Consider the following 17,501-nt stretch of genomic DNA (forward strand, 5'->3'; position numbering starts at 1 on the left):
ACATTGCTACCGATCAGCTGAGGATGTGAGGAGCAAACAGCACGTCCTCCATGAGCTCCTAGTAGTGTTGCCAGCATGCGGCAAAAAATCTCCTTTGGCTTTGGAAGCTACCACTGTAATGGTAGCAGAGATCCCCCTTGCTCAACGCTCTGCTTTCTTCTTATTGTTGGTGCCTTTTGCTCCTCAGCTGTGAAATCGGAAACTCGTACTGGAAAAATGCTAATTCAAACCTGGAAGTGCTGCTTTTATATTGAAAGAGTGAGGAAAATAACTTGGGGGGAGACACTAGTACCAATTTAAGGACTGACACATATACAACTGACACTACACCAACTGACTGCCCATCCACTGAGTTTCAGTGTTTCCCACATGTATGCTTCTTGCCCACAGTAAATTTAAGCGTACAATGATAGAGGTTTAAGATGGTTTAACATATTGTGCAATCAGTGGGGATGAAAGCACATGTGTTAAATTACTGAGACTCAGGCGACAGGTGATGACTTAGCAAATGGTGGCAACCTGTTTCTTTGACCTCTAACTAGAGCTAGACAAGCTTCCCAGACCTAGAGTGCTGTAATAGCATTTGACTAGGGTAACTAGGACTATGCCATCTAAAAGCAAATAAAATGTCCATTTAAGAAACAATATCTTTTCTTTAAAATCTTCTAACAAAAAAAGAAAAAAAGGCAGGTTTATTTTGGTTCTATGATCAAGTTACCCTATAAAAAGGGGGTACAAACTTGTACAAGCAAGATTTTTAAAAATAAAAATTTCCCAAGTCCACGCATAGTCAATTAAGTCTATCAGGCCATCTGTTTAATTCTGGCTGATTACAGAATGGAAACTGTTAAGTAAAAAATGCTTTTACTTAAAGGAACAAGAGGATATATTGAGAATTAAATTCTTATAAACTGAAATATTCCTTAGAATATAATAGTTTTAATCACCACTGTACTAACTTTCCATGATAATACAATAAATCTAAAATATTCTTACTCGTCTTTTAGGGTAATAGCACAGTAATGAAAGGTAACATGATTTAAATTAATCCTTCTTCATTGCATATTAAACAAAACTGAATTATTTTGTGTTTCTTGTGAACTAAGGTCATACATATGTACATTTACTGTGATTCGCTCAACACATGACAATGCGCTAATCTGCAGTAATTTGACAACGTGACTAAACCATAACTAAAACCCAACAGATTAAGTGACAGATTAGGATTAAATGCTCTCCAAACCCAGGTACTGGATGTGCTGTGAAAAAGGAAAGGATGACACAAAATGTGATTCTCTTGCTTGTGAGCAGACAGGGAACGCACAGGATGAGGTGAATGCACAGGACGAGTTTGATGTCCTGGAATCATCCTCCTAGGCATCAACCAGTAGAGCAAGACAGTATGGAGAGAGACTCAGTCAAAAAACAAATGCAAATGAGAAGCAATACACATGAATGGTATTATTTAGGTGATATAACTTCCTAACAGTCTGTCCTTCACCGCGAGCCTTAAACTAAAGGAGCTCTGGAACCAAAGTATGCAGTATTGCAGACAATCTAACAATTGATAGTCTTTCAGATGACAAGTAATTAAGGTAATCTAAATCATTTATAAGCAGTCAGAACAAATGGAATCCTTCAAAAGTGACAATGGTACCAACAGATCTGCAGAATTTATAGAAAACACTGAAACATTCCTTCAGGGCATAAGCATTGCCGAAACCAGGATTTGATATACAGAACAAATGTGCGCAACTTCACTCACTAATAGCACAAAGTGAAAATTATATCTCAGGAGGCATGCTAGTGTCACATAGCTTGTCAGTTCAGCTGGGAGAAAAATCATAGCAGCCCATAGACTATTCTCAATCTAACAGTGGAAATCTGAAATGGACTTCAAAAGTGCATGGCTTTGCATGACTTCAGTGGGCCTAGATCCAGTTCTGCCCTTCACCAAATTACTGTAAAGGAAAAGTCAAATACCAAACTCAAATAATCTACCCCAGTGTAAAATGAGTGTTAATGAGACTGGAAACAGACACAGTGTCTTCAGAAAACATTAGTGAGGCAGATTACAAGTTCTGCCTTTTCACACTTATAGTGACAGTTTCTACAGCATCTACTTCCTTCCGCAGTGAAGTAGGTGTAACAGAGTGAGGATCACAACTGTACTGTTGTTCACACAGAGCAGTATTCTTCCTCATATCAAAGTCTTATTTTTACAATGATCAGCCCAGTGAACAGTATGGAGGCAGGTAACAGAACTTGCCACTACGTGGATAAGTGTGAAATGGCTGCTATGTAATATTCCACCAATCATTATTACCTGCAAAATCTCAATGATTTTCAATTTGGTGTCCATTACGATGACATCTTCACTGTCTGAGGTGCTGGCTTGCTTGCTTGGGTGAATGCTTGGCTGTACATCAGGGGCACTGATGGGAAATATAGATCCTCTGCTCAGTACCATTTGGGTCATCATCTCTCCTACACCATGGATGGTCCTCATAACATTGTTTCCTATGCATTAAACACAAACACATATATATATTTGCCATCAAATCATATATTGCTTGCAAAGCTATATATCAAACATACACCCATGCCATCAAACCCCTTTGCAGTCTTAACAGGCATATTGAAAAATACGTTCTCAATCCTGACCAAAACTCAGGAGAAGGAATTCATTCAAATTACCCAGTGGTTTAGGGACAATTTTCTACACTGATTTTCCAAAAGATCATTTCTTACAGGGCAAGAGACAAAAAAGATGCCAAAAGCTTTCCACAGCTCTGTTAGTATGTTCAAGAAATCATACAAAGTTGACCAAAAGGAATCTCAGTAGTTCACCTAATCCATTCCTTTGTCTGAAGGCATATTATCTACATCTAAAACCATTTCTGAAAGTTTTGTTCAACCTGTTTTTAAGAATATTTAAGTGCCGCATATCCCACATTATACAGCATCCCTTGGCAAGCGATTCCAGTACTTGACTGTGTTTATTGTTAGAAAACTTTTATTGGTATTTCATTTATCTCTTCTATTGCTGCAATTTATGACCTTGCTTTGTAGACACATGGGAGGACTTCATTTGCCATACCTACTCCCACTAATGTCTTTGCCATGATGACTGGACGTAGTATACATGCTTGACAGTAAGGTTGCTTTTGGCACTGCAGAAACTGGAAGGAGACTATCCAAGTATCTCATACGTCACACTAAGAGAAATTAAGTAGCTACTACGGGGCTATGCTTTGGACTTGTGCTGGAAACAGTGTTGGTAACACAGGGATGTTTTTGTTCCTGCTGAGCAGTGCTTACACAAAGCCGAGACCTTTTCTGCTTCTCACACCACCCCACCAGCGAGGAGGCTGGGGGTGCACAAAGAGTTGGGGGGGACACAGCCGGGACAGCTGACCCTGACTGACCAAAGGGATATTCCATACCATATGACGTCATGCTCAGCATATAAAACTGGGAGGAGGAGGAGGAAGCGGGGTGATGTTCAGAGTGATGGCGTTTGTCTTCCCACATAACACATGATGGAGCCCTGCTTTCCCAGAGATGGCTGAATGGGAAGTGGTGAATGAATTCCTTGTTTCGCTTTGCTTGGGTGCGCAACTTCTCCTTTACCTATTAAACTGTCTTTGTCTTTATCTTGACTGATGAGTTTTCTCACTTTTACCCTTCCAATTCTCTCCCCCATCCCACAGTGAGCAGCTGTGTAGTGCTTAGTTGCTGGCTGGGGCAAAAAACTTTAGTCCAGTCTAGTTGTAATGGTACCTGTCACTGATGCCAGTTCAGCAAAATCTACCAAGAAATACCATCTGTTCCCACAGATTATAATGGTTGGTCTTTATAGTGAATTTTGCTATGAAAAGCATCTCAGTGAATCCATGACCATCTTCTTCCAAAGGTGGGGAGAAGAAGGAACAAGCGTATCATGCTACCTACCTACATGAATTAGTTTCCTTTCTTGCAAAGCACAGATCTGAATGCATGGAAGAAAAGAAGGGAACGATAGCATCTCTTTGCAGAAAGAGTGCCAAGACCTAGACTACACCAAAGGCAAACAAAAGAATGGAGCTTTGCTGAGGAAAGCCTGAACAGTTCTCATACGTCTTTTAGAACACTTTAATCACCATGCAACTGAAGTTTTACTCACACTGAAGAGACCCTCTTCCCAGATAATCTGCTGTAAAAAGCCAAAGCTATATTTTATTTTGTTAGCAATACCCTCCTCTTATGCCTTTCTTTCTTCAGTCCATAGAGCTCAAGTACTGCATGCAGGGAAAGAGGATGCCTTCAGCCCTGACTTTAAAAGGAAAACACACAAAGAATTTGCTTTTTCAAAGTGAATGAGGCAGATTAGCGTCACGTTTGAGGTCTCATTCAGCATCCAGTGTGGTGTGCAATCACTCTGAATCAGTCTTTTGAAAATAATACTTCAAGTCTCTACAAAGGAGGGAAAAAATTTATTTCTGACTTTGCATGATGTTAGGAAAAAAAGCTAGAAGTCAAACTAAGGGCTAGATCCTCACATTAGGAGAACTTTCTGTGCCTGCCTAATTGCTTACACCAGCATAAAGGAAATAAAATCATTCCAAATACCCTTCTTGCTGCAAAACGAAAATGGTGCATTTTCCTTTCAAACCAAACCAAACAGCTGGGGAATAACACAGTATGGATCTCTACCTCTCTTCCCTCCCTTCCACTCCCTTTCTCCCAGTGTGCTAAACATTTATTTGCATCGACCATCATTCAGTGCACCGATGCAAAGCTAGATTACTAAGTGGAGGACCTTCAACCCTTAAAGTAGCGTCAGTTAAACTGACTTTTTGCATTTTCTTCATCTTCAAACTGTGAAATAAATGACTTCATTCATATCATCCTGTCTGTAGTTCTGACTGATAAGCCCACAACAAGGCCTATAGTTTGTGCACCAGCTTCGTGGCCTGTAATACCCCTGCTCTACATCTCAGTTGAGAAGTCACCATCCTCTCTCTCTCAACATGTTTTCAAAATCCCTTTCACTCAGTTGTACAGACGTGAATATAAATAGAGGCACTGCTATTTAGAAAGCTCAGGAATTCTGTATAAAACAACTTGAGTCAATGGGGTTGCCAGCTGATAATTAAACCACTTAAGTGTAAGACAAGTCCAGAAGATATTCTTCTCAAAAACTAGAGACAACTGTAGCTTGTCCCAAATGAGGCAGAAGAATTCCACTTTATCTTGAAAAGTTCCTGCCCACCCTTCAAGACTGAAGTCCACTCAGTGTAAAGTTAACAAAAAATGTAGTGTCTTTTGGACAAGGAGTCAGGCAATGTCTTGGGTGGACCTCATGTTCTGGGAGAAAGCAAGCTGGGATTTTGCCTAGAGCATACATCCTGCCTATTTCTCAGCTACCACTGGTGGGCTGCAGAGGCACCGCAGGGGGTGGGATTCAACTCCCTCTGTGACCAAGGAGTAGACAGCAGTCAACCAGTACATCAGTCACTATCTCTGCATTCAGGACCACCTCCATAAACGAGGAGACTTGCTCCATCTCTAAAAAGGACAGCGAGAGACCTGATATAACAAAGACTGGGAGGTACTCAGCCAAAGCATCTAGGAAATAAAAAGAGATGAGGTGACTGCTGTCCTTTCCCCTTGCCCACAGAACACCAGTGGTAAAAGATGGTACAAGCCAGTGAGCGGTAGCTATGAAGCTGCTTCCCAACAGCATCGGTAACAAGGATAAACCCTCTGTCCACAACATCATGTTGACCTTCATGCAACTAATCTAAACAGCTAGAGGCAGGAAAGCAAAGGAGGATTAAGGTAGTACTTATTATCACTGTCATTTCAAATTGTATTTCATTAATGCATAGGAAAGTATTTTAGTCAGAGAAAAGTTTACTTAATCCAGCTTAGTATTTACAGCTGCAATGGGTAGTGACTCAATACTGCATTAGTTCTGTCAATAACAGCAGTGAGACAAGGTGTCATGGGTAAACTCATCTTGGAAAACTTTTTAACTAACTGCCTGATGCTGACTATTACGTTGAATTAACTCAGAGGAGGCTTGGAGAGAATGTTCACAGAGTGAAAATAATACAGCAACTGGATCAATTCAGCGTTCTTTTCAGGAAAGATATTCTAAGATGTTTTGTAAAGTGCTGATGTAATGTAACCATCTCTTAGGAGTAGACAGCAGTCAACCAGCACATTCAGTCCTGGCAATGAAGCAGCTGACTACATCTCAACACTGGAAGGAACTGCTCTATTCTTCAAAAGAAGCTATGAGGATCGTTCATGTACATAAAGAGTGGGCAGTAGCTTCTCTTCCAAAAGATCCCCCAGTGATCAGCACTCATGGTGCTCAGTCTTATCTGTCCAGCCTTGGAAGTCTAGACCATGCTAAGCATGGATTTAAATCTGTCACTCACAAACATCAGGGGCCAGCAGTCTTACTAGTGAGTCGTTTCTTCTTGCTATGCTTTTGTGTTCTCTTGCCTTTAATACAGTTATCTCAGCAGGAAAGGGTATGAGTCTCTGAGGTAAGGCATGCAGAAAGGTTATTGCGGCTTAAAAAGTGACTGACTGCATGTCAGCTAAGTCTGCAACAATGCAAGACAAAATACACTGGCTCGATAAAAGAGATTTAAGTTCTTAGTACATATGCACACAATGACTAAAATAACAGAGCTCTGATCTTAGTTACAGCTCCAAAGTGCTTCCTGAATACCAATGCCCAAGGAAAAATTAACTTACTGCCTCAGCTAGTTAACTGAGCTAAATCAGGAGAGATAGCAAGTAAATATGAACCCTGATTACTTTTCTGTCCACTTTGCTAGAGATAAATGAAGAGAAGCCTAAGCCCTGCCTTCATATGGTGCTGCTACCCTTAACCTGCTGACCTCCATCTTTTGTTGTCCTCTTTGAGGTCATGGTATTAGCATTTATATATGGCTGAGAAGTGTGGCTGGGAGAGAACGGTCATTGCAATGTTGTAAGGTGCTAGTGTGTGCAACCAACCATTTCTCTCACCAGCAAACCACTGCAAAAGTGCTCAGAGCTGTGCCTGACCAACAGAGGAAAAGAACGCAAGGCAATCTCCATGAATCTTCTTCCATTTTTCCAATTTTCCCTTCCTCTCCCCAATTCTTCCTCTCTGCTCCTCCCTCTGCCAAGGCAAGTCAGATGCCAAGAACCTTCCATAAGCAGCAGAACCATTAGAAATGCCTCCTGTTCAATGTACGGTCTCACAAGGTTAGCCAATGGAAGAGTGAAATCACTGTATGCACAAGTGGTAATTTAAAGGAGCTGCAGATTGACAGGCATGGAAAGAAGAGGAAAGAAGAGAATGCTTGTCATGTTTTGAAAAGACAACTGTGCATCTCCTTTTCATTACTTTTTATTACAGTGATCACAACTTCCTAATGAATATCAGTTTCTGTCACAAAACTGTAGCACATAATCTCATACAATTTGGCACGATTGACAACACAGCAGCCTATCTCAGAAGAAAGACTTTTCAGAGGAGTCAATTATGGGGAAAAAATAACAACCACCCAAGTAATCGAAACAGTGGATAATTTGACACTTCATTTTCTACATAAACATATTTTCCTTGATAAGTCATTTACTGGTTGCAAAAATTCTAAAAGCATAATATAAAAGTAAACAACAATCTGCTATGTAATACTGTATGGATGGTAAGTGACAAAATACCATATTCAGAAAGAAAAACAACTGTCAAAGGCAGCTGGCAATTCATGCCTTTTCTTCAAATCGTTCCTAGCCAATTGCTATGCAGCATCCTCAGTTTGCTCTCCAGTACCCACAGCATTTTACGTATTTCACAAACAGTGCAGAGAATCGTGCGGTAGCCGAATGTGAATACACAATGGACAGTTTCAAAGGCTGGCAGATACCCTTACAGTGAGTAGCCCTCTACTCCGCAGATATCCCCAAGACGCCAGGGAACTGACTTGCAGCCTTGTTTATTTAAAAATTAATTATGTGCACCTGATCTGGTCCCTAGTGCCAGAAAGGGACAGAGTCTGCTCTTAATAACGTTATTGTTCAGTCTTCCTCAACACAGATATAGGAAAGATGGATTCCTAAGACTCAAAATTGCTCAGCCGTTTTTATCTTGAACAGTTTTCCACAGTGCTCATCTCCCTACTCAGAAATGTAAAAGATGTCTATACTTCCAAAAGGATTTTAACACCCAACATGTCTCATTAGGGACTGGAGAAGATGGATGCTCAACGTTTCTGGAAACTAAGTACCTAAATAGGAGCTGACGTATGATGGGTTCTTCAAGAAATCTGGTACTAAATGACCAGAAAAGACAAATGTACATGCATCCATTGCTCCAATAACTTTCATTAACCTGTCCATAAAATCTCAATACATTGTTCAATCTTGCTTATATAAAAAGGGGGAGGAGGGAAAGGAGACAAGTCAAAGGTTTTGCAAAAATGTGGCATTTCTTGCATTGTCTCCGTAATTATGAAATCAGAGAGACAAATCTCTGATCTCATCATACCTGAGTATGCTTTTGACTAGGACTTTTGAAGGACCTGATGTTTCAACTTCTTCCAAATACCTCCTAGAAAACACTTCCCTTCCAATGCAGCAGGACACAAGCCAGACAGCATGTACTAACGCAAACCCCCTTACTCCTCAAACAAGTGCTGAGGTTGAAGGGCTGCAGGGAATAAGCTGCCCTAAGACCCCGCATTTTTCACACACCTCTTTGAAACTGCTTCTCTTCTAAATTTGGGGATTATGCATTTCTAAACGAAAGCGTTCGCACAGGATGTATCAGCTCCAAATAGCAAAGGTACCCAGAGACTCAGAAGCCTCTGAAAGCTATCTTTCCCCAACAAACTCAGAAGATGGCCCATCCTCAGTTCCTCCTGCTTTCCCCATCATTCCCAGAGGAAGTCTTTTGATAATGTTCAGCTGTGGCTTGAATCCCTAGGTATGAAGCAACACCAGTCCCATCTGGATGATGCATTGGCAGCTGCAAGAACTACTTTATTAGAGGTTCTCCCGTTCCACTTCCATTATGCATGAGCCTCCTCTCACTTTACAGAACAGTCTACAGGACTGCAAGAATCCTAAGCAACCTTCCCAGGTCCCTTCCCAAGCACCTCAGCTGATGAGAGAAGGGTGCTACGTCTCCCAGTTGCAGGTGAAGGAAATATCTGGGCAGAAAAGATATAGCTATACCTAATATCATTTTAAAATTAGAATCCCTGCATCAACTGCTATCTACCATCACCATTGCTCCATTAAAAAAAAAACCTCTATCTTCTCTCCCTCACAGTATGCAAGTCATTCAGAGGTGAATCAAGGCTTAGCCAAGCCTTGTGTAGCAATACGAAGGAGTCTGGCCTTCCCCCCAGTCAGCCTCCTCTGCCTTCAGTGCTGCTGAGGAGGGAAGAAGGAAGACAACAGCGTCGGAAGGGTGCACTCAGCCCCCTCAGTCTGAAGCCCGTTACCTCCCACCACCACCCAGAGCTCCCCCCGGCCTGACTGACAGCACCTATTCCTGTTTCACCAACATACTTAGTCCCTCCCTGCCACGCCAACTGCTTTCACCACAGCCCTTCAGGCCTCCTCCCCATCCACCCAATGAAGTCCCAAAGCCTTCTCAGTCCTCTCCTCAGCCACTCTTATTTTTCCCCACGAAAATTAACTTTTACCAGCTGTAGCCCTGGTATGGCAAAACTGAATTTTGCCAGTGCTTCAGGGAACCTTTAGGCTGGTTTCCAAGCTCACTGCTACATGAGGAGACATCTAGCATGTTGTTGAAAGTCCCAAACTTTTACCATCATCATCATGAGTTTTCAGCAAGGCTAACCTTGTCTCAACCCATGCCTCAGTGTAGGTGCATTCAGCCAGGTTTTAAGACGGTACTTATAACAGCAAGCCACTTTCCTGATGACTGCTGAAACAGGAACCCTGACTCCAAGTGGCCTTGACTTTGTGGATTTCAGTGAGACATGTACTATTGCTCCACCGTAACCTTCTTAACGTTTCAGTGCCATCTTAAAGCATGCAACGCTGCCAGTCCTCGGGGATCCCCTGGCAGGGCACCGTATGCACAGCAATGTCTAGTTACCCAGGGCTAAATTAAAACCCAATGGCAGCTTTAATTCTACGTTTCTTTGCCTTTGTTGATTTAGCTACATTGCTTCATGCAATTTAATTTTTCCTGCGTGAAAAGTTATAGCCATTTTTAAGACATATAATAACAACACTTCAGTACCTAAAGGAACACATTTTATTTCAAACCCTTTAGAGCTGTATATTATTTGCCAGAAGCATTAAGCCTTACAGCTCTGTTTATGAAAGAGGTATTAATTTTTACAGGTTTTCTACAGAATTTTCTCATAAAGACTGCAGAACCTACCATAAACAGGCCAAGAATCACACTTTATTTCTTCATTAAACCATTTTTCATCGCTCAATAACTAGCTGACCTCAGGTAAGCCTCACAGAAAACCTAATGCATGACATTACGGGCAGAAGGTGAGGCCACTTCACATTTTACACTGCCCTCAGAACTAATGAGGTAAAACAAACAAACAGACAAAACCCCCACAATATGCAATACACATACATTTGCTATTCAGTCCCTGAATGAATATGGCTACCCCAACCTCCACTTACCTACAGCATATCTGCAAGCCCTCCCTTTTTGCATGCAAATTCACCGCTGCCCAGCCACGGTGAAACTCCACCAAACTTCACCTCCTGACATTCTGCAGTTTCTGTTGATGTCACCTATCCCCCAAAACCACAGTGTCAAAAATACAGCCTTCCTGCCATGGACATTAGACAAAGGAAAAAATACATCAGCATGCTGGCCTTGAAGGTAAAAAGCATCATGGGAATCAAGCCTTCTAGCTGAGTTACATCTATGAAATGGATATCGATTCCTAGAAGAGCAATGGTCTCTGGAATCACTTTAATGTACAAGTCTCATGATGAGGGAAAGAAGGAGGAGGAAAGAGAAATGATCCATGCCAGAAAATTAAACTCTCAGACTGACCTCCCCTTTGGTCTGACAAAATCCTGCACTGAACAGCGGATGCTTCACTATAGACATCTGTGACTAACACAGCTAACTTTCCTCAGGGTTACACCTTTTGTCTCTTGTAAACTCTTTATTTTTTTTGTAAACTGCTGGCATAAATTATTGCTCAGTCTGCCAGGCAGCCACTGCCTCATTAGCTCTGCTAATCAAAGTATGCCTTAAGAACTAGACAAAAGAGCAGCTAACAGACACGGATGAAAGGCTGAGACAATATAGTCTTTTCTAATAGTCCTAGATTAAATCTGGTCCTTCTTGGTCACAAAGGACCAACAGGAACAGTAGAAATGGCAGGTCCAACCTTGTTCTCAACCCTGTTCTAATAGCAGTCCTACTACTGGTGCTTCTAAGCAGTATGCATCTCTACTTGCAGCCAACAGCACCAGAAGACGACGCTACCTATCTTCTTGCTCAGTTGAAGCTAAGGAGACTATCAGGATGTATCAAAGGGGAAGAAGATGAGAGTCCCCAACACACGGATATACAAAGCACTCCTTTGCAGAGATGGTAGCCCACCGGTGCTGAAGTCTTCTGGAGAGAGTGAGGGCTTCCCCATTCTGACCCCCACCAGGGTCGAATCCTTTGGGGTACATCACAACCAAGCAGCAAAGCTTACAGCGGGATGTAGGGGTCAGGCTTTTCATGGTACATTTCAAAGAAATGTTCCACAATCTCAGGACACCTATGGAGAAGTCTTTAGTCCCTTCAGTCTACAGAAGGGATACACTACCAAGCTAAAGACCCACACATAATGAGAAGGGGCTGGGATATTTGACTACCAGTTTGAACAGTTAACGGGAGGCATCTGTTGAGCCAGTCATGAGCAACATACTTCATGTGAGAATCACGGAGGCAGGAGCTATTGGAGCTTATTATAGGTAGTTTTTAAAACCTGTTTTTGAAAAAGACTGGGCATAGCCTTCCTTTGTGGAAGCCAAGGGAGCTGAAAGACTGATGTCATTGGACACTGGATCAGGAAATTTGTAGTCGTTTACACAGAGCTCCTGAGGGAAAGATAGACTTTGTAGGTAACCTAGGTTTGTCCCACCAGCTTTCAAATTGGTGCCCAGCACTGTGAGTTGCATCCCAAGACATATGCAGCCTAAATCCAAGGATATATTTCCTTCCATGCCATTATTTTCATTCCCAAACAACATTAAATAGCACCGAGCTGCATGGCAAACGTGTAGCTTGCCTGCTAATACTACCATGTCATTTAATCCTTCAGACCTGACATATGCTGTAGCTGCATGGTTTGACTAAAATCAGCTATTTGAAAGATCAATTGCACCTAAAGATGTGCATTGTAATTCACAGAGAATAAATAACCAGTATTGGACAGGGCAGATTGGCTCCTGCCTCCGGAATGATACAGCAGGGTGCACTTATTAGGAAAGCAATGACTTTACCTTTTTAATTAAAACTGCAAGAGATTATAATGTTCTTGAAAGGTGCCAGAATGACAGCACTACTAAATGAAGTCCTCACTTTCTCCTTAAGAAAAAAAATAGGATACAGGTAGTATATTTTGTAAACCCCGTATTCTTTTAGAATCCAAAAGGGAAAAAAAGAAACAGAAAAAAAACTTCAAATAACCCCGAAAATAATGATTCAAAGTTAAGACACTGAAAAAAAAAAAGAGCCGGTTGCAAGATTTTCAAGTCAATTCATTTTTAGGATGCAATATAGGTAAGAAGCATTTCCAAATATATATATATATTTCCTTTTCCAGGATCCTCTCTCACACATGTATCTAGACAACTTTCCCCTATCTGTCCTCATCAAATAAGGTCACACCTGAAAACTACATGCACACTAATTTAATTCTGGTTAAGGTAACTGACAGTGGCATTAAAATCAAGCTTTTTAAAGGAAGTAAGGCATAACATTAACAATAGCGTAAGGCTCTTTTCAGAATCTTTGCAGAACCAACATAGAGAGACTAGCACAGAACATCAAGGGCTACCTCAGCCATCAACGTGAGTCAAAATTTAAGCAAAGGATGGAAAAGGACATCTTGAGGTAAAAGGTTAATTAAGTCTTCATGCAATTTCCACTAAGCCTAAAAATACATGCCATTTTGCAGATTTGCTTCAACAGTTCAACACTGGTCGTATATACTTCCTTACACTTAGTGAGTGGTTTTACTGAAATAAGTGGGTCTATTTAAGAAAAATATTTAACAGGGAAGAATATTCCAGATTGCTGGTCGTAAATTTGGTTGTTTCAGTTTTGAGGTGCACAACTCCAGGCGGGCTTCCCACAGCCAAGACTCACCTCATTCTTCCCCTCACCATTAATATATTTCTACCCATTCCTAAAATCCTGACTACAGATTTCATGATGTGGAGCAGTTGCCAAACCAGTAAAGACCCAAGCTGACCAGATCCCTATGACTCCACATTATAGAAATCAGTCGCTGGAAGCTTTTGTTGCTACCGACCTGGAACAAATCAATGTCAATAATGGAAAGGCAGTACACCCTATCTGTCCCCAAATTTATTCACTGAATTTCCCATAGAAATGAATACTTTTTAACAAAACTAAAATGCAAGACCGACCATGTAAAATAAATAGATCCTACCCTAAGTTCTTAACTTCTTTAGAGCTGCCACCAAGGATCTACTACAGCTGAAGAATAGGAATTACTTGACTTTTCCATTTGGTCAAACCTCTTTAAGTCACTTGTCCTAGAACCTGAAAATCAACTGCATTTCTGAATAGGCATAATTATTGACAAAATATTGCTGTTAAATATCCATTTAATATTAAACTATGTCAATTTACAGTAAGGTAGTGATGAAAATTAAAATATAGAGAGCCAAGCTGGTATTCAGTAGCACTCTCCTACATTAGAGTTACAGGATCAGGCCCCTAGTGCTTGATAAAATTTAAACACATTTGTTTATACCATTAAAACATCAGTCCCAGGCATCATGGCTGGCTTTCAGTGTTTGTCTAAACTGGGGTTTAGAGCTACACTTCAAAGCTCTAAGTAAGAACATGTATTTCATACTTTGAGCTGAATTAAAGTTAATGCCTAGACATTTGTGATCACTGAATGGATGGATTAAAAAAAACCAAACAAACCCACAACCAAAACCCACAACTTGTATAATCTCCAAAACAAATAATTTACTTCTGCACATTCACAGTATATGCACAAAATCACAACAGATACAATCTTAACTTTTCTTTCTTTTTAAAAGAACATCAATATAATGAGTTTTGCAACTCAGGGAAGCTAACCTTCCTTAAGAAAGAAGCTGTGTAAACCTGCACATCCCCAGGGCAATGAGGTGCTGGAGGGACACCTACCTGCAATACTCTGTGTTCAAAGGTATGACATGAATGTTGCAGGTACTGGACCTGCCAGAGAGGATGCTGTGGAGCGAGACACTTGCTGCAGACTGGAGAGATATAGGAGAGCAGAATCTCCTCTAAAGACAGAAATAAGTCACCCTCACCCCTAACTGACTGGAGGGAGAGCTCCCACCATCCTGAACCAGGGCAGGGAACAATCCATCTGTCTGTATTTTATGGAAGTTATGAATAAGAAAACGCTTTCAAATCAACAAACCATCCTGATCTTAGAAAATGCCAGCACATTTTCAAAAACCACAAAAACCCCAGGCTGAGTTACTTTCTATTGTAATCCTTTTTACTTAATAGCCTAAGAGATCAGTATCATAAATTAAAAGGGACAATAAAAAGCCAAGACAGGTAACTGATAAAACAACTAACAGATGTTCTCAACAACTCAGTTTTACAACAGAGAGGGGCTATCTGTGTAAAAGGGGAAGGGGAACCTCTGATGTACAATCTTATAAGTACTATAAAATTTTAAAACAATGTATACCTACAACTTTGCCTGGTAAACAATCCTTACTGTCAGAGTGAGGTGGGATCTAGACGAAATTCCTGAGACCAGTTTCTCTGTTGGCCTGTTTATTCTTCAGGATCCCTAGTGGATCCTGGACAAGGTGGATCCAGACTCTACAGGATTGAAGTAATGTCAGTACCTTTGGGGTCAAACTTGTTTGGGTAGAAGTGACTGCACAAGATGCAAAGCATTATGGAATCAGACCCCTGGTCCTTCGTTTCCCTCAGAAGATAAAAAAAGGTACAAGAACATCATTAAGACACATGATCATCTCACGCACAGGCTTGTTCCAGCAACCCTAATACAGCAAGGTCTCCCTGTCAAACACAGACTCAAGCCCAGTCTCAAGTCAGGACTCATCCTTAGCATCATCTACAGTCCAACACATGCAGAGGGACATAAGTTCCAGCCCACCACCAGCACTCAGACAGAAAACATAAGCACTTACTGTGGGCTCAAGCACAAGTTCACGAAGTCTGAAAAGACTGGACACAGAAGCAGCCGACAACACTACAGCACAAGCCAGCACATCCCCTGAGCTCAGCTCTTTCTCGCTCAGTGTGGACACGTCGCACCTCAGCTACGGCTAAGTGATACCCAGCAAGGCAGAGAGCACACAAGCAGGTCAAGGGCTCTCTGTGTGTCTAGCGCCTCATTCAAACCTTCTCATTACCTTGTAGCAAAGACACAATCAGGATGTGGGGGCAAAACAACTGCAGGGCTTGTTTTAAAGGACTGCTACCCAACAACAGGGTTTTGGGGTTTGGGGTTTTTTAAAAAAAAAACAAAACAAATGAAAAACCACACACACAAGAAAAAAAACAGGAGGGAAAGGAAAAAAAAGAGTGAAGCTAAATACTCAGCTGGCACGAACTCTCACAGCCCTAGGAACTAGAGCAACTTATGCCAGCCAAACTCCTGCCCCTACGGTCTGATTCATTCCTCACCAACAGGCTTCCACATGAAACAAAGACAGGCAGAAGTTACAGACATTGACACCTCGGCCACAGCAGTGGTCTGCAGAATGTCAGCAGCTACAGTACCTGGTGCTTCCTTCTTGAGCTCCCTCTCTCATCTCAATCTGCAGCTAAAGTTAATGCTGATTGGGTTTTGCATGGCTTTTCTTAATGAAAAGTACTCCCCTGTTTTGCTTGAGTAATACAGTTTTCAGACATGAAATATATTCTTCGGGCATGAAGTTCTACGAGCTAGGTGCTCAAAAACAAGACCAGAAGTTACCAAACTGCTTAAACTGCTTCTAAATTATGCATCCTTGCAGCATATGCATCTTCATAGTCTAATGCTGCCCGTGGGTAGGTAAGTATGCACCTCCAGAGAAAGAAGGAGGAACAGTAGGATGCTTGGGCATAGCAGCTAAACGTTCAGGATCGTTCTGTCTCGACTGCAAAGCAAACGCACAATTTATGTGTTTTATGACCTGTCAATCAGAAAAGAAGAGGGAGGCTGAAGACAAGATATGACCATCCAAAGATGGGCATCCTTTTCTTTTGTCAAAGACTGTAGAAGGCCTCTCCAGCAAATCTTACAACTATTTCAACATAAGAACACCTATGTCTCTGCAGCAAAATTTCAATGCCTATTTTTAAGACTAGACAGCATAGTCAACATCTCTATCTCTGGTCTCCATTAAGACAGCAGACACAACTGACAACAGTCTGAGCTAGCAAAAAACCCTCTCCAAAGCAATGGGCTTTCTAGCCATATAGTTAGCAGGAAAAGGGGAGAAAAAAAAAAAACAAAAAAAAAACAAAAACCAAAAACCAAAAACCCAAACCAGCCCACAGATCATTTCCAAAAGAACATCAGTGTATTGTCACATCCTGACCTGAACTGGTCCAGTGTTTAAAAGATAAACAGTCAATAAAGAAGTTTAAAGAATCTGTATAAAGGCTGAAAGTAATCAAAGACATACAAAAAATCCTGTGCCTTTTTTGCTGAAAGAATGTGAGACAAAAGTAGATGTGTGACAAAAGTTTCCAAAAAGGCTCCAGTTGATGGCTGAGTGTTACTAACAAGGCCACTGAGCTTCCATTTGCATGGTGGTGACATTTTCTGCATTCCTTCACACTCATTTATTTCAGAGTAAATTCACTGATTTACATGGAATTGCTCTGGAAATTAATATAACTGAGAGCAGGTCTGTTTGCACTTAATGGGTGGTTCTTTCCTCTTGTACAAAGCCTGAAAGGAAACCCTTCAACAGAAATAAAAGGGAATTAAGGATGAAACACAATTTTATGAGTAATGAAGGTGAGTAAAAACATTGAATGATATGTATAATCAGGATTAAAGACTTGAGCAGAGAGAGAACTAAATGGAAGAACCACATCTGCATGTTCCATCTTGCCAATATGCCAAGATCTTATCTGGAGTCAAACTGTGTCCAGAACCATTTAAGAGGAGAGTCTGCAATGCAGTATTTCAGGGACAAAAAAAAAAGGAAAACATAATTCCAAGTGTCTGAACATACAGCCTTTCTCCAGTGCTGTAGAGGGACTG

General features: G+C 41.2%; 1 protein-coding gene across 3 annotated transcripts in view; it reads right to left on the reverse strand.

Annotated features, from left to right (window-relative positions):
• ITPR2 (inositol 1,4,5-trisphosphate receptor type 2) overlaps window positions 1–17,501 on the reverse strand; it is a 263,261-nt gene that overhangs the window by 157,130 nt on the left and 88,630 nt on the right. For all 3 annotated transcript variants that reach the window (XM_054827703.1, XM_054827693.1, XM_054827713.1), the window contains exon 22: window positions 2,327–2,520. In XM_054827703.1, the coding sequence (XP_054683678.1) occupies window positions 2,327–2,520 (194 nt within the window). The remainder of the gene's footprint in view (window positions 1–2,326; window positions 2,521–17,501) is intronic.

This window comes from Grus americana, chromosome 1, assembly GCF_028858705.1.
Source record: "Grus americana isolate bGruAme1 chromosome 1, bGruAme1.mat, whole genome shotgun sequence".
NCBI lineage: Eukaryota > Metazoa > Chordata > Aves > Gruiformes > Gruidae > Grus > Grus americana.